The sequence below is a fragment of the Anolis sagrei genome, chromosome 3, assembly GCF_037176765.1.
Source record: "Anolis sagrei isolate rAnoSag1 chromosome 3, rAnoSag1.mat, whole genome shotgun sequence".
NCBI lineage: Eukaryota > Metazoa > Chordata > Lepidosauria > Squamata > Dactyloidae > Anolis > Anolis sagrei.
Window position 1 is genome coordinate 75,204,361 of NC_090023.1, and position 25,661 is coordinate 75,230,021.

At 39.0% G+C, this 25,661-nt stretch overlaps 1 protein-coding gene across 1 annotated transcript; it reads left to right on the forward strand.

Annotated features, from left to right (window-relative positions):
• Positions 1–901: 901 nt before the first annotated feature.
• On the forward strand, positions 902–18,545 carry NDUFV3 (NADH:ubiquinone oxidoreductase subunit V3). The gene is made up of 4 exons (XM_060770271.2): positions 902–1,008; positions 3,263–3,356; positions 14,063–14,917; positions 18,308–18,545. Exons 1-4 carry the CDS (start codon positions 961–963, stop codon positions 18,472–18,474), a joined length of 1,164 nt encoding a protein of 387 aa, XP_060626254.2. The 5' UTR covers positions 902–960; the 3' UTR covers positions 18,475–18,545.
• Positions 18,546–25,661: the final 7,116 nt, after the last annotated feature.

Below are 25,661 nucleotides of genomic sequence, written 5' to 3' on the forward strand. Positions count from 1 at the left end.
TGGATTGTCTCTTTCCACATTGCCATATGATCCAGCTCAACGTGGATTTTATACAGCTTTTTTGAAGGGGCCTGAAAAAGGCCTTCCTGGATCTACCCTGACCCTATAAATGCACTTTGAGGCCCCTTCTACGTGGCCATATAAAATCCAGATTATCTGATTTGAACTGGATTATGTGCCAGTGTAGCAGAGGTCAGAAACTATATGGTCAGGGTAGACCAGGCATGGGCCAACTTCAGCCCTCCACGTGTTTTGGACTTCAACTGCTATAATTCCTAACAGCCGCTGTCCAAAACACCTGAAGGGCTGAAGTTGGCCCATGCCTGGCATAGACCCATGCAATGCAATTTAATTGGATTGAAATGCATTGTAAAAAATTATACCTGAAACAAAGTGTCCATACTGTTGAAAAGTGTCACGGTCTCAACCACCCATATAGATAATTATGAAGTGTTTCGATAAGAGATGCTTGACCTATACAAAGAAAGGCACCACCACCACCACGCCCCATACAGGCTGCTTCTATACTGTATAATTCAACACCCCTTTAATTGCCATGACATCAAGGGAGACGTGGTTTTTCAAGACCTTTCACCTCCTCCAGCAGAGACTGTTGTGGTGCCTCACCAAACGACAACTCCCACCATTCCTCTACATTGAGCAATGACAGTTAAAGTAGGGTTAAACTGCACTAATTCCACAATGTAGAATTCAACTCTCGCCTGCCAACCTTACACAAAAGAAATGAACAATTGTATTTATTCATCTGCAATCTTTAGGCTGCTTTTGCAGACACTGAAGGAAGAAGGAAACCCCTGCAGCAAGAAAGAGTCGCTTTTGAGGGACTCTGGACGAGTCATGTTCAGGGAAAGGCCACAGATTCAGGCGGAGCACTTAAGAGGCGGAACCTTTGTTCTGTGACTGAGGTTGCAACGGGGAGAATTTTAGTGGGACACCAAGATGGCGGCTTCTCTGTTTATTCTCTGGGGTCGCGCAGCACCGTTCAAGGTAATACAGGAGGAGGCAGAGAGGAGAACAGGGCTCTTTTGTATCACTGGAGGCCCCTCCACGCAGGCATATAATCCAGGATATCAAGGCAGAAAATCCCACAATATCTGCTTTGAACTGGGGGCCCTTCCACACAGCCCTATATCCCAGATATAGTCAATAGTAAGGACATCTAGGCTGCTATGAGTTTTTCGGACTTATGGCCGTGTTCCAGTAGCATTTTCTCCTGACATTTCTCTAGCATATGTGGCTGGCATCTTCAGAGGTAATATGCCAGTAAGGGCATCAGCCTAGAAGTAGCCTGGCCTTTGTTCACTTTGAATTGTTTATGGCCTGGAGACATCCTTTGTCTGGGTGGTGTTCACTAGACTTTGGTTGCTTGCTGCATGGAGACTGCCTGTGTTTGGGGGGTGTTTATTAGTTGCAGTCTTGATCCTGGTGTTTTTCAATACTAGTAGCCAAATTTTGTTTATTTTCATGGTTTCTTGTGCTTGTGGATTTCAGTGGCTACTCTGTGTGGTGTGACAAAATGGTTGTCATAGTGTTCCAGAATTTCAGTATTCTCAAATAACATTCTGTGCCCAGTAACTTCTAGGCAGATACCCTCACTATTGACTATGCAATCTTCTTAGGCCCCTTCTATACTGCCATATAAAAGCCAGATTATCTGCTTTGAACTGGATTATTTGCCAATGTAAACTCCTATAATCTCAGTTCAAAGCAGATAATATGGATTATCTGATTTTGTAATCTGGATTATATGGCAGTGTAGAAGGGGTCTCAGTTACTCATATGCTAATGGAGGGATCCCACTCAAAACTTGCAAATCAAGCATGCTAACAGCACCCTTCACATTTGGTTAATAGACATTGGATCTTTCTCTCACCCTGGATGTTCTACAGGTATATATACTCTACTTGCCCTAACACCACCAGATCCTCTGAAGATGCTAGCCACAGCTGCAGGCAAAATGTCAGGAGAAAAAGCTGCTAGAACACGGCCATACAGCTGCACACAACACTCCCACACTGAACAGATATTTGGAAACATTTTATCAGATTCCGGTTTCACTGTGTGGATGACTAAACTGAGGGCCATTCCACATAGCCCTATATCCCAGAATATCAAGGTAGAAAATCCCACAATATCTGCCTTGAACTGCGGGCCCTTCCACACAGCCCTATATCCCAGAATATCAAGGCAGAAGATCCCACAATATCTGATTTGAACTGGGTTATCTGAGTCCACACTCAGTTAATGTGGGATTTTTCTGCCTTGATATTCTGGGATATAGGGCTGTGTTCAAAGGTCCTTAGTTATCTGAGTCCACACTCAGATAATGTTGGATTTTCTGCCTGAATATTCTGGGATATAGAGCTGTGTGGAAGGGCCCTGAGGCTGGATCTACACTGCCATATACTCCAGATTATCAAAGCAGATAATCTACATTATCTACTTTGAACTGGATTATATGACTCTTTACTGCCATATAATCCAGTTCAAAGCAAATAATCTGGATTTTATATGGCAGTGCAGATGGGGCCAGAGGCTCCTTCAACACTGCCTCTATATCCCAGGATCTGATCTCAGATTATCTTTTTATCCCAGATTTTTTGGCAGTGGAGAGTCATATATCAGATTTAAATCAGATAATCTGGGATCAGATCCTGGGGTATAGGGCAGAGTAGAAGGGGCCTCACTTCTAGGTTTGAAGCCAGGAGAGTGATTACATTTACAATATAACCTGGTTTCAAACCACTCTGTGGCATTTATTTTTGCCATTTCCCAGAGAGATATGCACCAGTGCTCTAGAGGCATATGAGATAGGGGGAAAGAGGAAGTGATAGTTTGGAGTAGAGATAATCGGTTATCCTTTCCAGGGGGTAAGTTTGGCTCCTGTTGCTAAGCCATGTCCTTGGGGCATTTTTGGCAGCCTACTTGCTCATCCTAAATTCTCCAACCTTTCTCAGAAAGACAAGTATTTGCAATGCATTCCACATTCTGCAGATTCTTTTTCATCATGCAATGTGGTTTACATTTAGAGGCTTGTTGGTGTGCATTAAAGGGCTTAAATTGGACTTTCCTGCAACTTTGCTTAACGTGCTTTACTGGCCTTGATTCACTTTGCAGCACGCTTTAGCAGTGTGCGTTTTTTAGCAGCAGTAGTTTCAAGTTGGCTTAAAGCTGCATTAAATGGTTGTACAGGACAGCGCTTACAGGTTTATTTATCATATGCCTTTCCTAATTCTTACAGACTTTATCACTGCAAGCATGGGGGCTTCGAAGTTTACCTTCTGCTGTTTCTCTCTGCACCAAACCAGAGGACTCTAAAAAAGTCTCTAAAAAAAGTGAGATGCCCATTCTTATTAAATATCATTACTAACTATAAATGATTAGAGCAGAGCTTTCCAAATATTTCATCTTTTTAGACATCTAACATTTTGCAACACAGTAATTCAGTTTTGCTAGCAAACCAGAGGCTAAACAAATTTCTTGTAAGAGATATATACACATAAATAAATTGCAATGACGAAAATGTATGGGGGCATAGCATATCTCATGAAAACTTTTTATTTATATTTTTAAAAGTAAATGATTTGTAAGATAACATATGTTTGCTGCATAAAAATGCATGCAAGTTGGTATTGCTTATTTCATAGATTCATGTTTCTCATTATATTTACACAGTACACCCACACATTGCAGCTGATACATTAACATGTTGCAACAAACTATTTAGAAAGCTCTGGATTAGACGCTAATGTTCTATTTATGGAAATGTGACAATTTTGCAGCTTAATGATCCTTAACTGGGATGGACAAAGTGTGGGACTCCGGTGCTTTGGACAGCAACTCTAAGCATTCCTCATAATTGGCTATACTGGCTAGGCCTGCTAGAAGTTACAATCTGACTGCAAAGTACAATTACAAAGGCATTATTATAGGAACAAATTGGTTAACTGAATGCTAAATCCTCTGAATCTACCATATATGAACATCAAATTATATTCAAACACGAACTTCAAATTGTATCCAAACAATGCAAGAGTTAACCAATGAATTACAAAAACACAGTATGGAATGGTGAATCAAACTGTAAATTGCAAACATCAGATATCTGCAAAATATAGTTGAGAGCTGATTGATACAATGTTAGAATCACAGACACCTTAAAGGGCCAGACTCAAAAGTATACCCATTTTCAATATATCTTCTCAGTAAACTTCTTGTTAGGCTGATAAAATTTGCAAACACAATTTCAAGCATAGACTAATTAGGAAAATTCTAATTAAATCTTTTTAATGGCACTATTTTTGACTGGAGTTATACTTAAAAATGTACCTGTTCTGACTTACATACAAATTCAACTTAAGAACAAACCTACATAACTTGGGACTGCCAGTACTCCAAAATTATCCACCTGAATAGCTGAGAGAGTGCTTTTTGATGGTCAATGGAAACAACCTTTGTTTCATGCAAAAGTTATTAAAATACTGTTTAAAATTATCTTCAAAAGATATGAAACAAAAATGAATGTTGTGTTTAGACTTGCATCCCTTATCCCAAGTTATCTTGTATTCATATATGCAATTACAGGTATTCCAAATCTCAAAGTCTGAAATCCAAAACATTTTTGTTCCCAAGCATTTTGGATAAGGAATATTCAACCTGTATACAGTATCATTCTGTATAGTGTCCAGAGCATTTCTAGGTTGTTCCACTTTTCTTCAAATATCATTTCTAAAGCATAGTCTTTCACAAGCTATCCATCTAAAGAAGAAACAAGGAACGTTCCTACAATCACTATCACAGGGAGAACCCTTCACAGAAGCTTGTTAATAGAAACATGATAACACCATGTAGGACCAAAAATATCCCAGGGAGAAAGAGTGGAAAACAAGCACAGGAATGGCACTTGTGTGATTTTTCCTCAGTTTCTAAGTAGAGGGAGAATGAGCATTCTGGAGGAATTTCAGTGGGAGTTGCTTCCCCCCTCACAGCTGAAAAATGGAAGAGTTTTCAATCTCCAATAGCTTGAGATAAGGAAAATAGAGAGTGGTACCCAGATGAAGGGAAATTTCCTCAGAGTATTCTTATATTCATCTGTTTTAATTGAATTAATTTCCAATCCTTCTCAGAAAGGTGGAGAAAACTCTGATTTCTGAGAGTCAAGTGTCTGCTGGTACATCTGAAGGACTACCAGAAATCAGATTTAAGATTAAGTCACAGATGGTGGTTATCTGGTTTACCTCGACCCCCCGGGAGGCGCATTTGTGTGTCCTGGCTAACCCTGCTCACAGGAAGCATCTCAGGTTTGCTTATGTGATGGGTTACTACCTGTACAGGGCTATGTCCTCAGTCTCTTGGCTTCTCTGCTGGTGTTTACAAAAGTGTTAGTGGTGCCAGTAGTTCATCTGAGATTGTAGGCAGTATATTTTCTCCTGTATATTTGTCATCTGCTAGGGAGGATGTGTGAACATCCATGGTTTGTCTAAAGTTTCATGGATTTGTAATCAACAGAGAAAAGAACCACTTGAATCCAATTTGGAAGGTCCAGCACTTGGGAGTTATTGTAGACCCAATGCTACCTATGCTTTTTCTGCCAATAGACAGGAGGGGGGAGCTGCAGTTCCTTGTAAGGGTAGTATTGAATAATTTAGCATCAGAGTTGCATGTTGACCAGGTTGTTAGGCCTGATGATAGCACACATTGACTGATCTCTCTTCTTCTACTTTGTCTCCTTGGTTGTAGCAACGTATTGAGTTGTCTTATGAGCATAATTCCACACTGACTCTAGAAGGGATTCAGGCCCACTCCATTCATCGTGCTGCCACTTCTGAGGCCTTGAGCACAACAACTTCAGTGTTCGAGATTTAGAGAGTAGCCACTTCTGCTTCTCTTTTTTTCTCTTTTGTCAGACATTACAAAATTGACAAATTTGTTCCATCAGGCATGAACTATAACAAATTGTGTCCTTAGAGTAGGTTATTACCCACCTTAGTGATCACTTGATTTGGCTCCCAGCAAAAAGAATTAACTTTGGAACAGAGCACAAAGAAATTGGGCACCGAATGTACTTTAACTTATTTCCTACCTCACACTTTTCACAAATACTTGAAATGCTTTTCCAAATAAATATTTACATATAATTCCCATATCTCATATCTTTATAGAAATGGCTGATAATGTTGCTATCCTCCTGGTTATGTTAGAAGATTCTAAAATTCCTCAGTGATGTTTTTAGTTTTTTCCATAAAGTTAAAAAAATCATGATGTCAAACATAGCGGAAATTGAAAGCTCTCTGAATATAAGGAGATGACAGACCACAGTATCAGTTTCAAACAGTGACAAAATAATGACAAACAATTCATATAATAGGAATGCATTATAAGAGTTTATTCATCTCTAGAAAAATCAAGTCAGGTGAGGAACCTTCGCTTGTTACATTCCCTTGCCATAAATATAGGGAAGTATATGTACAAATCTTCTGTGTTTTGACTCCCAGTTATTCAAATTTTTGATGATGGAATAGACACACAGTGATGACAAAAGTCTGGTAAAATCATTTTTCCCATGAGGAAATTCAGATTTGGTACAAAAATATCAAATATATTGTCTGCCAGTCTCATGTATTTGTTTGTGGAAGCTGAAATCCCTTAACTCATCCTGTAGTTTGTGGCATGTAGATTTGGCAGCAATGATTTCTGGCTTTTTCCCTATTGTAACAAGCCAGATAAACAATCATTGCTGCTTCAGGGTTTGCATATCACACAAATAAAACATATTTAATTGGAGGATGAAAGCAAACATGTAGGATTTTCTTGGTAAGAACGTACCTGCTGTGATGTCTGAATTTGCCCTATTCGAAGTAGTAGAAGTTTTACAGAAAATGCTCCCATACACATGGCAGTGTATTGGCACACAACAGTGGCTTGTCAGCTGATATATTTAAGTATCTCTGAGAGCTCAAATGTTCTCTTTGCTCCAAAATTATGGCTTGCTGTTCATAAAAAAAAGCTTAAGGGTGTTTCCAAGCATTCAGGGTTTAGAATTGTTTGCATTCAAGCTATTATGTAACTTTATTTATAACTCTTCACATGATCCTTTCTGAAATGTGGATGTAAATTTAATGGGAAGAAAATGATTGCGTTTCAAAAGAGTACAGAGCAGATAACATTTCATGCAGAATTTAGTCATTTTAGCGGATTCTGGAAACTTGTCATCAGTATTAGCACTAATGTCTTGAGTGCTTGACGTATCATATCTAATATTCAGAGTATGTAAAGTACCATGTTAAGCCTCAGAACATATTTTCATGAATTAATATTTTTAGTTTTTAGTCTTCACTATACTTTTTATGTAATAATGTACATGTGTCATTATTCTGTAATCTCTCAGTGTCTGCCATCTCTATAACATTCAAAGCAGGAATGAGCAATGTTGACAGAACCAGGAGCCACTTTTTTCATGGTTGAAGCCTGTACAATTTATTTGTTCTTTAGTTTTTAGTTTGATGTTCTCTAGAATGAAAAATAAAATTCTCATTAAATATTAAATTAGTTATAAAATAAGAAACTAGACTTACTAAACTCAGTTCTTCAGTAATTACTGTATTATAATTGTAAAGATAAAGTATATGTACCGTGACAACTTTAATTCTTAAAATTTATCTTGCTATGAATAGGGTGTCACTGTGGAATAGCAGGCCCATGGATTGCTTAAGAATGTGCAAATCTGGGGGTAAAGTAGCATAATGGTTTTAAAAAGCAGCAAAATGGGAAAGAAGCTTGCTGTCAACAAGAGAAATAATTCAAAGAGCATTAGCTAGAGGTCTACAGGAGCTGCATAACTTTCTTCTTGACTTTTTCATCTCAAATTGCTTTTGCCTTCAGATCTAAAGAAGAATGCCTGTTAACTTGCTGTCCCCTCCTTGATTGCCTACTGCTGGAAGAGATGTACCTATCCACCACTAGATACACTGCACATCCTCCCAAATGGTCTTGTAGGGATGTCAGCAGATGGAAACCATGCCATAGCAGTGATCACCACCCTCAGTCAGATTACACTGTCGCTTCCTAATACCCTTTTTTGGTCCCCGATTCTACGACAAAATGCTGCATTTACGAGTGCTGTGTTTATATGCTATGCAGATTACATTCTCTTTGAGAATCTGTTTAAAAAGAAGTTGGGAAGTTCATTCAGCCCACGGATGCATTTGAAAAGGTTGTGAGGAGGACGTTTTAGAGTAAATAGTTTGGCAGGGGTAGATATAATTCTTAACAACATGGACATTTCCCTTCCATGCATGTAAAGCATAGCTTAATCCTACTCATGTCATAAGTCCTAGCACAACAGCCTCCCTGATTCACCTAAGATAGTAGCAGACTTAGTTTGGGGTTAATTTGAGACTCCTCCAAGTGGCAACTTCCTTGATCCTATTCTAAGCAAGAATAAAGAACATGTGACTCTCCAGATAGACTGCAACTCATATCAAGCCTTGATAGTTAATTATGAAGGATGGTGAGCATGGTAGTTCCATGATATCTGGAGGAGTACTCATTCACCATCCTTTAAATCAATAACTATTCTTTCTTATTTTTTACAAAAATGAATTTGTCAAATTTGTTTCAGTAGAATGTCTAGCAGTTCTGCTGGTCTTATATTTTCTGCTTATATCCTTAAAATATCTGTAAAAATTATTTATTTATTTATTTTACATTCCATCTACATGTCATTTGTACTTGGTGATTAAGTGTGATGCAAGAAGCATCGGCCACATTTTCTGAGAGCATGACATTCAAATAATGAATTCCAAATCTAACCAAAATGTGAAGATTTGTCTGGTTAGCAATTCAGTTTCCAATGTCTGCAATATAATCATAATCACACACTTCCCCAAGCTCTATTTTTAACATCTTTGAAAACATTACTGTTAAGCACATGTGGGACCTTTAGTCTAATCTGCAAATATTTTCCAATGTATGCTTTGAGCAAAATCAGTCTACTGTAGCAGGGATGGAAGAATAGTTAATATAAGATAATCCTATTTGTTAATCCCAGCTGGAATTAGACCCTTTAAATTAATTGTTGAATGATGGATCATCAAATAAATCCTGTTGATTCAATAGATCTATTCTACTTAAGGCTACCAACAGGATTCATGCCAAAATGTATGTTTGTGCTTGTGTATATGTAGATTTAACTATCTTAAGACACAGTTTTCTTACTCTCAGTATCTTCATCCTAATGATCAAAGAAGATTATCTAAGATCTGGAACTCTCAATATAATCTGTGGTCGTTATCATTTTTCAACCAGAGCCAATCTAGTAATGGGGGTACAAAAAAAAAAACCCCCAGAAGAAACACTACCATAGTCAGCTGTTGCTAAAATACAGCCATTAACTTTGAAAATACATTTTTGTAATTCCTAATTATTTTTCTCAACAGTTAATGCAATGATTTTAAAGCTCAAAATGGGCAATTCTTTTCCTGTAATTTTTAAATACAACCTTCTCTTTCCTCATACATTAATGGTGACCAGCACTAATGCTCCATGATGAGAATTTATTTTTTGTCGCTCCCTGAACTTCACAGCACGTACCCAGCTCCAGCTTTGTTCCCTGCTGACTTGTTTGCTTGATGCTTTTGAGTACTTTTGCCTAAGGCTCCTGCTAAGTGCACTCAGTACAAGGACTTCCCAGAAATGAATTAATTGGCCTAGCTTAAAACACAAATGTTATTACAGTTTTCTTAAGGTCAAGTGACACCAAATTGCAGATTGCCATGAGTTGATGGAGCCGATGCTTGACAGATCAAGGAAATGCATCAAGCGCATGTTATGGAAGAATGATCAAAGGCCCAGTTGGATAGTGTTTGGAACAAAGAAAGGATGATTCAGGCAGCTATGGATTCAAGTAAAGGTCTTCTGAAGTAAGATATTCATAAGGCATAAGCTTGAAATGAGCACAAGGCAGGTTGTGGAACAGGGATAAAACCAGTTTTCAAAGAGCTTGTTGAGTGGGTCTGTTTAGTATTAAAAAGGGGGGGGCTGATGATCTAGTGGCATCTTTAAAACTTATTTTTTTAACATGGGCTTTCATGAATTTTAGTCCATTGTTTCAGATGCACTGACGTTCATTCTAAAATAAATTAGTCAAACTATAGAGGCAGTAAGAATGATCAGGTTGTTCTCTAACTGAAGCAGTAGACTTATCTCCAGCTTTGATTTTTCCAGTTCCCATTTCTCCACTGGTGCGGCCTAGTTTTCACAAGCAGGAGATCAAGGGAAATGATTTGACTATTTTATGCTGCATGCAAGGGCGTGTCTCATGATCACATGTTTCTATTTGCAGAACAAAAATACTTAGAAAATAGATGAACTGGAGAGAAAGCTAAGCCAGAACGCTTCTTCCTGACATTCAATTCTCTGTATGTAAAGAATTAATTTGCGAGTACTAGGTGAAGGGGCAAGAGCCAGTTTGATGAAAAAATGGCTGGATGTGATTAGCAAAGAGCAAATAGACAACAATGATTTTCTTGGCCTGTGCAGCATTTTGATTCTTTCTAACATGTTTTACTAGAAGACGCTGTATCACTTCTGAAATTTCCAGTCCAACAATTAGCTCTTACATGATATGGGGAAAAATTTTCTCCACTATTGAGATTTGATGACTGAGATCTTTTAGGGAAAAACATCCTGGAGATTTTTTACAATCATAAGCAGATCAGTGTAGTCAGAAACCTTGTAACAAAGATGTATGTAGGTTCTTGTAGGTTTTTTCGGGCTATAGGGCCATGTTCTAGAGGCATTTCTCCTGACGTTTCGCCTGCATCTATGGCAAGCATCCTCAGAGGTAGTGAGGTCTGTTGGAAATAGGAAAATGGGTTTATATATCTGTGGAATGACTGGGGTGGGGCAAAGAGCTCTCTGCTGAAGCTAGGTGTGAATGTTTCAGCTGACCACCTTCATTAGCATTTGAAGGCCTGGCTGAGCCTGGGAAAATGTTCTGTTGAGAGGTGTTAAGATGTGCCTGGTTGTTTCCTCTCTGCTGTTTTTCTGTTGTAATTTTAGAGTTTTTTAATACTGGTAGCCAGATTTTGTTCATTTTCATGGTCTCTTCCTTTCTGTTGAAATTGTCCACATGCTTGTAGATTTCAATGGCTTCTCTGTGTAGTCTGACATGGTGGTTGTTGGAGTGGTCCAGCATTTCTGTGTTCTCAAATAATATGCTGTGTCCAGGCTGGTTCATCAGGTGCTCTGCTATGGCTGACTTCTCTGCAAGACCAAGAACAAGCCACGAGAGTAAAGATGAAGATCCACCCAGAGGAAAAGTGTTCCTGCCATACATCAAGGGAACCACTGACCGCATAGGGAAGCTGATGTGGAAACACAACATACAAACAATCTACAAACCCACCAAGAAAATCCAACAAATGCTACGTTCAGCAAAGGACAAGAGGGATCCTCTCACCTCTGCAGGAGTCTACCGTATACCATGCAGCTGTGGACAAGTCTACATAGGGACCACCAAACGCAGCGCCCAAACACGAATCAAGGAACATGAAAGGCACTGCAGACTACTTCAACCAGAGAAGTCAGCCATAGCAGAGAACCTGATGAACCAGCCTGGACACAGCATATTTGAGAACACAGAAATGCTGGACCACTCCAACAACCACCATGTCAGACTACACAGAGAAGCCATTGAAATCCACAAGCATGTGGACAATTTCAACAGAAAGGAGGAGACCATGAAAATGAACAAAATCTGGCTACCAGTATTAAAAAACTCTAAAATTACAACAGAAAAACAGCAGAGAGGAAACAACCAGGCACATCTTAACACCTCTCAACAGAACATTTTCCCAGGCTCAGCCAGGCCTTCAAATGCTAATGAAGGTGGTCAGCTGAAACATTCACATCTAGCTTCAGCAGAGAGCTCTTTGCCCCACCCCAGTCATTCCACAGATATATAAACCCATTTTCCTATTTCCAACAGACCTCACTACCTCTGAGGATGCTTGCCATAGATGCAGGCGAAACGTCAGGAGAAATGCCTCTAGAACATGGCCCTATAGCCCGAAAAAACCTACAAGAACCCAGTGATTCCAGCCATTAAAGCCTTTGACAATACAAAGATGTATGTATTTCAAGACATGGCTGTATTAGAGCTTTCCTTCTGTAAGGCTTCAGCTCTTTGCTGAAATAGCCCAAATGCAAATGCAGCACAGGCAGATAGTGGAGCAACAGTATTTTAATATATAAGGTCCATCAGGCATACATGAAACAATATGTGCTCCTCCCAAAATGTCCAAAGAGTCCTGGATTCAATTCCTACATTATATGGTATGCAAAATGTCCTGAAGGAGCCTTGGCCCTGTAAGGATTGCTGGTGCCCCCCACCTCCTAAGTCTGTGTACTTGAATACTTCCCATATTGCATAGTACAGATTATTTCAAAGATATGTTCTTAGACTATAGCCCTACTTTAATTAATTGATGGAATTAACTGGATACGTCAGTAACCACTATAGTGTGGATGGCTTTCTAAAAGAACCATCCTATATATTCATATATAACTCAAGTAATTTTAGTCAAAAAATTGAGCCAAAAACCTGGGTCAATTTAGTCATAGGTCAATGTAGGCACTGTTCTTTCACTTTTATGAAAAATGAAACCATCCCCTTCTCTGAATAGAGTGGTGAAAGGCAATAACTTAAGTCTGTCTCAGGAGAATATGAAAGAAGCACTGGCCCCATTTTATTTCTTATTTATTTGCCATATTTGTTTCACACCTTTCTCACCCTGGAGGGGACTCAAGGTGGCCTTACAACAGGCAGCAATTCAATACTATACACACATAAATTTAATCTTTCTGCCATGGATCTGCTTCTGTCCTTTTTGGATGTCTGGGCAAGGGAATTATGGCAATGGCCAGAGGTGGGTGGCCTCCTGAGGCAGCATTGTTGCTTTCCCACCTCTGCGGAATGACTCTTGACTTATCCACATGTCATATAAACATCCATAATTTTATTCCCAAAACCTGTCCTTGACTTATACATGAAGTTAAGTTATACATGAATATATATGGTAGATACATTTGTGGTGGGGCATGTTTTGCTAACGGCTGTTGGAACCTCAGTCCTATGCTTCTCACCATCTGATGTGAGAAACAAAAAGAAGCCTATTGCTTTAATGTTCTGGGTCTATATACCTAATCAACATATGGTTTTCTGTTGCTGAGCTACATTTCTGGATTATATGATCTCATCCAGGAAGATCGTTTTAAGTTCACGGAAAAGGATAGATATTAGGATGAACAGCCTTAGTTTTTGGCAGTTTTGAGTAATGTTAATTTTATGTAGGTAAAGTTTTTTTCTGTTTTCTTGAATTAGAAAACTAACGAGCAGATTAAAAGCAATCAAAATTTGAAAACTGCTATTAAGAACCAAAATAAATGTCATTTAAAACATATATACACAGTCATTAGTTGTTTCAAAAAGCAAATGGTTTTATTTCCACATAACAATATCTGAAGTTCATTCTCGTTATTATTATGCTGTTGTTTTTGAAAGTTGTAACAGAACTAGTGCTTCATTAATTGTCACAAAATGTAATGTAGCTGAGACACTAGGATACAACAGTGCAATCATACTCTTCAAATGTATTTGAGAATACTGCTTTCATCTCCACTTCACAGAGCATTTATGACAAGATAAGATTCATAAGCAGCATGATATTACAATCAAATAACATACTGTTTGTGTTCCTATAAATGACTTGTGTAAGTAAAGAACAAGCATAAACCTTTGTATGAAATACAGTAGCTATTATTGTGAAGTTAGTGGAAGCAGAGTTTCTAAACTTCTAATGCTAGAATCTCAAACGTAGCACTGAATTATTTACAAATCTCAATGAAAATTTTATATTAATGAGTGCATTTGAAAATGACGATTTCACAGAGATAATTGACAGAACTGCAAATTGTTACTCAGCAGAACAGCAGTCAAATTTTCATTAAAAGACTTCTAACTCTTTCCCACAATTTACAGATGAAACTGGTCCCATAACTAACACTAAAGCAGATACAGCTCGAAAGTTATCAGATGAAGATCTGAGGAAATTCTTAGCAAGAAAAACTTTGGTAGCATTTCCTCAAAGAGCAAACCACCCTTCTCTTGAAGGGGAGCCTGTTTTCTCCTCCACAAGATACTTGAACAAGAAATCAGCAAATGAGGAATCATCCTCTTCATCAAGCTCTGAATCAGATTCCAGTTCTGATTCTGATGAAGAAGAAGATGATAGCTTCAAAAATATTGTAAAAACCAAAGTATCATTTCCAAGCCGAGATCCCATGTCTTCTGGTGATAGTGCAATGAATGCAAATAAAACAAGTGAAAAGTACTTTTCTCAAGAACAAGTCAAGAGTAAACACCCTATGACAGTCCCTCATAATCTGAAAACAACAGAGACCCCAAACAACCAAGAGAAGTTTTATCAGGCAGCTGCTGATGACAAGTTGTCAAAAACAGATTTGGTGAAACCTGCCATAATACAAACTCCTAAAGAGAGGCCCTTAAACAGCACAGATGTGGGAACAAAAATTGTGGAAAATCGAAAGTCAGCAGAAGTTACATCTAAGCAATTTGTGGCATCTGTCCCTGAAACAGCTTCTATTATATTGCCTCTAACAAAACCCATGCTTCACCAAAGTGTCGTGCAAAATTTGACTTCACTACAACAGAAAGAAAGTGTGGCTAATGAAGTACAAAAGACAGAAATACAAAGAACAGCTGCTGTACTACAAGAAGTTTTGGATGACGGAATCCCAGTGGCTGAAACAACAGCAAAGGGGGAGACTTTCTTGGAAGAAGGAGTTCAGACTGAACAACAAAGCACTCTACAGGGTATTGCTTTATCTTCTTTGATCTGCTTTGGTTCTTTAGGAACTGACAGCTTAATATGAGCTCATCACATTTAGCCTAACTATTCCCATTGAGAACATTTTGGAATCTTTTCCATTCTAGACTTACTTAAATAGCCTTTTCACTTTGATGATGAGATCTTCATGCTTATTGGTACTTGTGCATACATTCTTTTCCTTGATCTACCATCACCCGCTTAACATTTAAGCTATTAGAAAGCAATAGTAGATTTTATTTTCCTAACATTCTTCATAATTTTTCTTCCACCATTGTTTTTACCTTTTGAAATATTAAAAAGTAATTTGCAAAGCACCCACTGTTGGAATACGAAAAGTGACAATGGAGTGGTCTCATCAGAATGGCATCCCAGTCCTGCTTGATGTATAGCGAGGCAGCCGAGGAACACATTTTGAAGTCTCTTGCCTTTGTTGCACTTGTCTTTGGGCTTAACAGCTGCTTTTCTGCTTGAACTGACTGTCCAGTACTTTCCGTTCTGACTACTTTCCATTCTGCAAAAACTGTAGAAACTGGTTTTATTCTCCTGATTGAAATGCAAGAAACAAAGCTTACTCTAATACTTCAAGGTTAATGGGAAAGCTGTACTTCCAGGCCAACAAAGATGTACCTTCAGACATCAAGTTTAGTTAACTGGCAAAGTAGTTGCACTACATGCCTTCCACAGTGTTCTTCTCCAGTTGCATATTTTAGTTACCTAAATTCCATTTTTGTACATTTCCAGAATGTCTTGCAACAGAATGTTGAGACTCGGGTTTGATTGCAAAATACACCAAGTACTTCACCAAACCTGAATTTTCTTCCCCCGGTATTTTTAAAACTACAAAATTGCTTTTATTCCAAGCTATGGTCTTTATAATAGAATCATAGACTTGGAAGAGAGGACAAGGACATCCAGTCTAACCTTATTCTGCCATTCAGGAATACACAATCAAAGCACCCCAATAGATGGCCATCCAGCCTCTGCTTGAAATCCGCCAAGGAAGGAGACACCATCACACTCCAAGGCAGCGTATTCACTGTTGGAACAGTTCTAACCATCAGACTTCCTCCATAAAATAGTATTTATTTGTATTAAAATATATTTATTTTCCCTATATTATATGATTTCAGCATGGCATGTAAATAAAATCAGTTTAGCCAATATGAAACAATAGAGAATAATTTAAATGGAGGTAAAACAGTTAAGACAATTACCAGTAAATTCAGTTTAAAATGTTTAATGTTTCAACAGTATACATCTATTACAACAATGCATATTTCCTTCTCTATAAAATAATTTGTCATCTTATGAGCCAGAGAAAATAATAGAAGGCCGATTGCAAAAGGAAATATGGAACTGTTTAAGATTCAAGTTTGAGATTTGATCAAAATACAGACTTTCCCCAACTTTGGGGGTTCTGTGTATCCAGCAGAGGGCACCAATGACTGAGAAAAAATGTTGAAAAGATACTTCTATACTAAAAACACCTTGACAGTCTTCCCTTTCAGCTAGTTCCTGATGTAGAAAAACATGTAAGAAGTCTAAAATAATTTGTGATGACAGAGAGAGAGGTAAAAACTGACATTTTAAAAGAAGACTAGTATTTAATATCCTGTTATAATGCAATTTAGGTAGTAGGGCAATAGTGGAGCATTTTGATATCTGTGCCAGTATAGCTAGAAGCCAATGGTTTTGTATAAGAAAAGATCCAGCCAAAGTTAAACACTCGGGAATTTTGTAGGTTTTAGTGACAAAAGTTTTAACTCTTTTTCTTTTGAAACAAGACTTTAAAAAATTCCTCTATTTTGCCCCATTTCCTTCCCTTATAACATTACACTTAACCTTTTTGCCTGTCTACATTGCTCTTTCTCGTCTTTGTCTATGTGCTCTACAACTAGGCTGGTGGTCAATATACAGTCAAGTACAGAGTAGATAGAATTTTTATATATTCTTTACTACCACTGTCACCACACACACACACTTTTCATAGCTCAACATCTTAATGATTTGGCAGAGATGAATAAGAATAAAATCCTGGGCATGTTAATTGAGTCATAGAAACAAGTAGTGGTTAATATTTGAGTTAGAGGTGCTTCATATGTTACAGCTAAAGGAGTTCCATTCAGAGCTCCAGAAAGTTCTCAGTAGAGTAGAGGCAGTCCCTAAGTTACTAACAGAGTAACTCCACACACACACACACACACACACACACACATATATATATATCACATACAACATACATATACGTTATACACACACGCGTGCGTGCTTTGGATAGCATAGGGAAGGGTTAGCACCCCTGTGGTGTTTGTTTTGCTTTCTGTGCCCCTATTCAGAATATTTCACCTCACTCTCTATCCCTGTGATGGAGTTAGAAAAATTTAGATAGTTTTAGAAACAAGGATTTGTGATAAAGCTTCAATTGAGATACTTTTTCCCCATGAAAACTTTTCAAGGAGTGAATTTCCCTTCCGAGGGGTAGATTTCTCTCACTTCCTGTTGTCTCGCTCCTATTCTTAACTATGAGTCATTTGTAAGTTGGATGTTTGTAACTTTGGGGACTGCCTAGATTTGCTGTTAAACAAAAGTTGTCTGTGAAGAATGGATACCCTTCAGCTTTTGTAAAGGGGAGTAAGGGAGAGGGGGATAAGGAATTAATCACTTTTCTCGTCAAAACCTGCAAACATCTCTTTGTTTCAATACTTCCCACTTATATGTGGGGCAGTGGTAGAACCACATCCATAGGCAAATGACTAAAAAAGCAAGACATGACTGTCCAGGGAAGATCTGTGTCTAGTTACAGCTGTGCTTTCTTGCCCTTCCTCCTGTAGTTGGTTTTAGGAACACAATGAAAATCAGAATTCAAATTCCATGATGTGGGAAGTACGTCTCAGAGGTTGGAAATATTACTCAAAGTAACACATGACTTGCAGATTTTAAAAAATGTGAGTGCTGTGTTACATTATTCTCATTCATATGTGTCCCTCAGTAGCCAAGAAAATAAATGTGTTCTACTTCTTATGGATGATTTCCAAAATCTGGGATGTCTCATGTCCCCATATTATTCCTTTTAATTTTGGTACTCATGTTCCTAGGTGAGAATATTCAAAGAAGCAAAAACTTATTTATTTGCAATGTTACAGCTTGATGTTTGCTCTTAACTGTTTATACCTTAATCCAGTGTAACACGTTTAGATTTAACCTCTTTGATATTTTAGTATATTCTTAAGCTTTAATAAAATAACAGTAGTAAGAGCAGCCGTTTCTGGTGCAAAGTGAGTGTTAACCAACCTCAGTATGAAATCTGACTCACCAGAAAAAACTGAGTCTGTTCTCTAATAATTTGATTCACATATATATTTTTTCTCCCATAGAAACAAAGCCACCAGTTGAAACTGCTCAAGAACCATTTGACATTTCTGCATACAAGAACCTGCAGCATCATGAGTATACACCATACACATTTGTGGATTATGATGTTTTGCTTTCAGAACTGAGGTTGCCTCAGCCTTCATCTGGGAGATTATCTCCAAGGCATTGAATCAGATATGAAAATGCAAGAAAGCCTGATAATGAAGTAACATCTGTTTTAATTAAAATACTTTAATTGAAGTGCTTGACTTCATTCAATAAATAAATCCTCTTAGTGATCAATATAAACTCCGATAAGTCACAATGAGAGCAGCTCTTTGATTGTTCTGATGTGTTCTGATTTTGAATTTTAACTTGATGTGCTTTCTCCATCTTCTGCAACATGTAAAAACAAATGCCTAATATCAAATCAAGAAAAAGAGATAAGAAGAAGGATTATGTAGTGTATCTGGACATAACATTTTCTCTTTTGTTCGCTTTTCATAAATTGTCAAAATTGACATGTCATATCTTAAGAATTCGGCAGCTTGTAGTTCTCTCCTAAAAAATTAAAAATATTTGACAATGAGCATATTATCCTGAATAAAATATATCCAAACAATAGTGAGTAAATCAAGTTATTCGTGATACAAGATTGACAGGATTATTTTGAATCTCTAAAAGATACTAAAAAATAAGCATTGCATATTTTCTCTTGCCCAAATTCAATTTTCTGGAATATCTGACTGAGATAAAACTTTTTATTCTGGCTTCATAATTTCCAGATTGAATTTTGATAGCACACGATATTATCAATTACAGTTTTTATATCTTTGTTGAAGGTCCATTTCAGGGCTGCTATCTGAGTTTAGGACATGTTTTTAGCAGAGCTTAATCTGCTTTTTATTGTGGTTGGCATTAGCGCAGACCAGTGCTGTAATTAAGTATGACAATAATAATGCTCATGAAGGCCTGTTTTTCATTAAAGATATGTGAGGATGGCTGTCCTGGAGTTTACTCAAGGCAATCTACTATGCATATGCTTTGGAAGCACAGTATTTGATTAATTATGCACCAGTCTTTCCCAATCTGGTATCTTCTAGATGTATTTAATGTTGAATACATCTCGAAGGTACCAGAGTGGGGTGATAGGACTTCGAAACCAAATATTTTGATGGTACTAAGTTGAGCAGTGATATTGAATGTGTTTCAGCACTGGCTCTGAAAATGTATTCTGGAGCTGAGCATTCAGATTAAACTACTGCCAAAAAAGCAGAAATGTAGGCAAAAAAATATACTTGGTATGCTAACAGTCATATGTTAAACCTAGAAATCCCAGGAGCTCGGCTGCCAGTTATTACTGGCTTTAAGATTTGGTTGATCCCACTTCAGTAAAACCCCAGTTTGGTCCGTTATGACAGATTGCAAGCAATGCATTAAATTTAACTATTTTACCTATAACACATTACTTTTTAATATTTAAAATTAATATTAAAATATTTAATATAAAAATTTTTATATTAGTGAAATAAGCTTTAAAATTAAAGTTCTTTTTTATTAAACACATACATCTCTCCCTGTCTCAGGACAACAAACAGATCAAATTCATATAATTTAAAATTGAAAACAGTAAAAACATTTAAACAGTCTTAAGAGCATATTAAACAGTGTAGCCAGTAAAACATCTTACATATGTGTTTGTAAGGCAAACATGATTGTTAGGCTGAGAGGTTCTGATAAAAGGCGTTTCAGAAACTAGATGCCAGTGTTGGTAGCATTTGGACCTCCATGGCAAGGGCATTTGACATTGGGTTGACAAAGCAAAGAAGACGCTCTCTCACATCCTCACACAGTATATTTATTCTACTATTAGGACATAGAAGAAGCCTTCTGAATCTGGATTCAAGAGTAATTCCAAAATGCACACCTGCTTCTTCAAAGAGAGTACAACACAGATACTTTGCTTAGCCAGAGTTTGTATTTGTGAATCAGCAATCCATCTTCCATCAAAATTCAGCTTCAATTAACAGATATTTATTCAACTCATTATAGCATCTAACCACCTCCTTCCCAGTGAACTCCAACAACAAGGACAAGTAGAACTGAATATCAGCATACTGATATACAAAACTTATAAGGCATTACACTGTGGCTTTAAATTGTTTTTAAAAAGTCATTGGTGATGCTTTGGATACTTGTAGTACACCTTATCTTAATAACTATGGGCTAAGCTCGAATCTCTCTTGTTAGAAGTGGAATTATCATAATGTGGTGCCTTCCCTTGCAGAACTGTTCCAGTAGAAACCTATGGTCAGTGACACATCCAGGAGGATCAACAGGGCCATAAAGCCTTTGTAGTTCATCCACAGGGCAACTTCTGTCAGGCCAACCAAAGTCATTGCTATCCCATACCAAAATGAACAATCTTTGTTATGGCAGGCTTGAATTTTATAGTAACGTTTGCAAGCAATTATTTAAAGTCATAAGCAGTGCTATGGAGCCCCTAGTGGCGCAGTGGGTTAAAGTGCTGAGCTGCTGAGCTTGTTGACCGAAAGGTCGCAGATTCAAATCCGGGGAGCTGCATGAGCTTCCACTGTCAGCCCCAGCTTCTGCCAACTTAGCAGTCCGAAAACATGCAAAATGTGAGTAGATTAATAGGTACTGCTCCAGCAGGAAGGTAAGGGCACTACATGCAGTCATGCCAGCCACATGAGCTTGGAGATGTCTACGGACAATGCCAGCTTCGGCTTAGAAATGGAGATTTATTTATTTATTTATTTATTTACTTTGCTTCTATACCGCTGTTCTCAGCCCAGGGGCGACTCACAGCGGTGTACAACATTGGAGATGAGCAGAGTTTGAGATGACTGGATTTCATGTCAGAGGAAAACCTTTACCTTTACCTACCTTTATATAAGCAATGCTGCATTAATAACATGGTATGTTAGTGATTACTTGTAAATAATAATAATAATCATCATCATCATCTTTATTTGTAGACTGCCCTATCTCCCCAAAGGGACTCAGGGTGGTTTTCAATACATATGGCAAACATTCAATTGAAAAAAGGGAAAACATACAAATAAATTACATCAGGACAGACCACATTGAGCAATATAAAAACAACCTAACTTTAAACTTAATAACAGACAAAATAACCAACAGTAAAAACTTAAATAACCCATACAAATATAACGGTTGATATACATTTAATACTAGATAAAAACAAGTTACATGATTTTAAATGCAAATACATTTCTTTTTTAGCAACATTTTTCAGTTCTAAAACTTACATTTTAGGAATATTAGAGTTCAAATAATTTTGCAAGAGACTACTGACAGAAAAGAATACATAAGCTCCTATTTTCCTTTACTAGCCTACATGAAATGTGCCACCATGTGTTGATTCCTTCCTGTATTTTTGGAAGCATATTTTGATCTGTTAGCTGGTACACATTTTGCCTTACTACTGCACTGTTTATTTTTCTTTTAAATAATGTTACTATAGTGAAACTTGGATGTGAAGTCAGTTGGTTCTCTGTTAGTCACATATTACCTGGGTTAGTTATAACAGGCCTATTGAGACTAATTGTGAAAGTGTTTCATAACTAGTCAACTGTTTAGTTTTCTTGCCAACAAATGAACATAAGATGCAGTGTTCTTTGACATAAACATGATCCTGGAAGTGAGCTTTCTCCCACTAAAATCGAATATATTGGTGTTTCTTTGTTCTGATTTGTAGTAATTTTAAGCAATGTTAATTGCAATAAGGATAACTCTCGATTTCTTCTTAAATCTTATTAAGTATTTGAGAATCATTGAAGCTAGATTTTTTAAAAAGAGTTCCATACAGTAATTCCTTTTCAAAGACCTTCCGTGCAAGACGACCTCGGACAATAGATAGCATTGCTTGCAAGATCTTAGTTATCTTCCAGGAAATCATATTAAGAAGAGGGATGGGGTTTGTATCTTTGAAGCATATCAATATAGAGCATTGAAATCTTTGAAATAGGAGAGTAAGCACAAGATTAATGTCTGATTTCACTTTCTAGAAATTATGGTGGGACGATTGTAAACATTTCCCCCTGCATATTCTCTGTCAAATATTTTCCAGTGCATAAAGAGGAAAATAGAAGCAATTCTGTAAACATTTCCTTCCTTAACAAGTTGTGTTAAAATGTGATTTTAACACAACTAGTAGATTGATGAAACAGAATGTCAAACTGGCAAAGACCAAAAATAGTCTGGTTCTGTGTCCATAATTCTTCAAATGTTTTAAAATTCTTAAGATAGTTACTTACTTACTTACTTACTTAGGCGATCCCTCGTTGGACGAGTAAGATGGTCTTCCATCATGGGTTTCCTTGTGGGTCCGCATGTGGCTGTGGAGCCCTATTCTTGCTCTGCATCTTCTTCCACAGTGAGGGCATTGGTTTCCAGGTGGAAGGCGGTCCCGGTCGGGGTTGGCTTGACGCGCCTTCCTCCTGGCACGTTTCTCTCTTTCACCCTCCACTCGTGCCTCCTCGAATTCTGCAGCACTGCTGGTCACAGCTGACCTCCAGCTGGAGCGCTCAAGGGCCAGGGCCTCCCAGTTCTCAGTGTCTATGCCAGAGTTTTTAAGGTTGGCTTTGAGCCCATCTTTAAATCTCTTTTCCTGTCCACCAACATTCCGTTTTCCGTTCTTGAGTTCGGAGTAGAGCAACTGCTTTGGGAGACGGTGGTCAGGCATCCGGACAACGTGGCCTGTCCAGCGGAGTTGGTGTTGGAGGACCATCGCTTCAATGCTGGTGGTCTTTGCTTCCTCCAGCACGCTGACGTTTGTCCGCTTGTCTTCCCAGGAGATTTGCAGGATTTTCCGGAGGCAGCGCTGATGGAATCGTTCCAGGAGCTGCATGTGACGTCTGTAGACAGTCCACGTCTCACAGGCATATAGCAGGGTTGGGAGGACAATAGCTTTATAGACAAGCACCTTAGTATCCCTACGGATGTCCCGGTCCTCAAACACTCTCTGCTTCATTCGGGAAAATGCTGCACTTGCAGAGCTCAGGCGGTGTTGTATTTCGGCGTCGATGTTGACTTTGGTGGAGAGGTGGCTGCCAAGGTAGCGGAAATGGTCGACATTTTCTAATGTTACACCATTAAGCTGTATCTCTGGCATTGGAGAGGGATGGGCTGGTGACTGCTGGAACAGCACTTTGGTTTTCTCGACGTTCAGTGACAGGCCAAGCTTTGTGTATGCTTCTGCAAAGGTGTTGAGAGTGGCTTGTAGATCTTCTTCTGTATGCGCACAGACGACATTGTCATCAGCATACTGGAGTTCTATAACAGATGTTGTTGTGACCTTGGTTTTGGCTTTCAGTCTGCTGAGGTTAAATAGCTTGCCGTCTGTCCGATAGATGATTTCCACTCCGGTGGGAAGCTTCCCATCAACAAGGTGAAGTATCATGGCGATGAAGATGGAGAATAAAGTTGGGGCAATAACACATCCCTGTTTGACACCCGATTCCACTTTAAATGGGTCACTTTGGGAGCCATTGCTGTCCAAGACTGTTGCCATCATGTCATCGTGGAGGAGCCGCAGGATGTTCACAAATTTGCTTGGGCACCCGATTTTGTGGAGGATGGTCCAGAGAGCGCTGCGATTCACTGTGTCGAATGCCTTTGCAAGGTCGATGAATGCCATGTACAGAGGTTGGTTTTGTTCCCTGCATTTTTCTTGGAGCTGTCGTGCAGTGAAGATCATGTCCACAGTTCCTCTGGAGGGGCGGAAGCCGTTCTGGGATTCTGGGAGGGTGTCTTCTGAGAGGGGCAGAAGGCGGTTTGCAAGGATTCTTGCGAGGATTTTTCCAGCAGAGGTTAAAAGGGAGATACCTCGATAGTTTCCACAGTCTGTTCTTTCCCCTTTTTTGAAGAGGGTGATGATGGTGGCATCCTTGAAGTCTGCTGGGATTTTCTCGGTCACCCACACTTTTTCTATGAGCTGGTGGAGTTGGTGTGTCAGCGCAGGTCCTCCCTCTTTAAAGATTTCAGCAGGGATCCCATCCGGTCCGCTGGCTTTGTTGTTCTTTTGTTGGCTGATGGCATTGCTGACTTCTTCCAAACTAGGCAGTGCTGCAAGCTCATCCCTGGTTTGTTGTTGCGGGATTTGTGAGAGGACCTCTTCGGCCACACTGGAGCTGCGGTTTAGGAGGCTTTGGTAGTGTTCTTTCCAACGTAGTGCAATTGACTTTTGGTCCTTCAGGAGTTTGGTTCCGTCTGATGAACGTAGAGGCTGTATGCCATGGTTTCTTGGCCCATAGATGACCTTTGTGGCTTTGAAAAATCCTTGAGCATTATGGGTATCTGCCAGGTGTTGGATTTCTTCGGCCTTCTTTGTCCACCAGATGTTCTTGAGTTCTCTTGTCCTTCTTTGGACCTCAGCTTTTGCACTGGCGTAGATCTTTTTCTTAGCAGCACAGTTGATGTCTCTCTGCCATGTTTGGAAGGCTTTCCTTTTCTTGTCGATTAGCTGTTGGATCTCGATGTCATTTTCGTCAAACCAGTCTTGATGTTTCTTGGCTTGGTATCCAATAGTTTCTTCGCAGGCTTGGATGATGGAAGTCTTCAGTTTGTTCCAATGTTCCTCAACATTTTCGGGGTGTACTGTGGGTAGATGGTCCTTGAGTGCTGTTTGGAGATGGGCTCGCCTGGAGGGCTCCTGAAGGGCTTGGGTGTTCATTTTGCACCTTGTCTTTCTTCCTTGGAGTCTGCGCTTGGGGGCGATCTTGATAGCCATCGTGGATCGGATTAGCCTGTGGTCGGTCCAGCAGTCGTCAGCACCTGTCATGGCTCTTGTGAGGAGTACGTCACGGTGGTCTCTGGCACGTGTGATTACATAGTCTAAGAGGTGCCAATGCTTTGACCGGGGGTGCTTCCATGATGTCTTGAACTTGTTTTTCTGGCGGAAGAGCGTGTTGGTGATGACAAGGTTGTGCTCCGCACATTTGGTGAGAAGCAGGATGCCATTCGAGTTGCTGTTTCCAACCCCGTCTTTTCCTATGGTGCCTGGCCACAGGTCGAAGTCTCGCCCGACTCTTGCATTGAAGTCCCCCAGGAGAATGATTTTGTCCTCCTTTGGTATCCCCGATAGGACGGTGTCCAGCTGACAGTAGAATTTCTCCTTGATGTCTTCATCAGCGTCTAGTGTTGGTGCATAGGCACTTATGATGGTTGCCCGTTGGTTTTTGGCAAGATCAATTCGGAGGGTGGAGAGTCGTTCGTTGATGCCAGTGGGTGCTTCGGACAGATGTTTCATCAGATCATTTCTTATAGCGAAGCCAACTCCGTGCATTCTTTGGTCTTCTTCGGACAGTCCCTTCCAGAAGAAGGTGTAGCCTC

What these genes read in the sequence shown, in the direction of transcription:
- NDUFV3 (XM_060770271.2), top strand. Translation starts at nt 961, where the DNA reads ATGGCGGCTTCTCTGTTTATTCTCTGGGGTCGCGCAGCACCGTTCAAG. An exon ending in GTCGCGCAGCACCGTTCAAG is followed by an intron (nt 1,009 to 3,262) that starts GTAATACAGGAG and finishes TAATTCTTACAG; the next exon opens with ACTTTATCACTGCAAGCATG. An exon ending in ACAACAAAGCACTCTACAGG is followed by an intron (nt 14,918 to 18,307) that starts GTATTGCTTTAT and finishes TTTCTCCCATAG; the next exon opens with AAACAAAGCCACCAGTTGAA.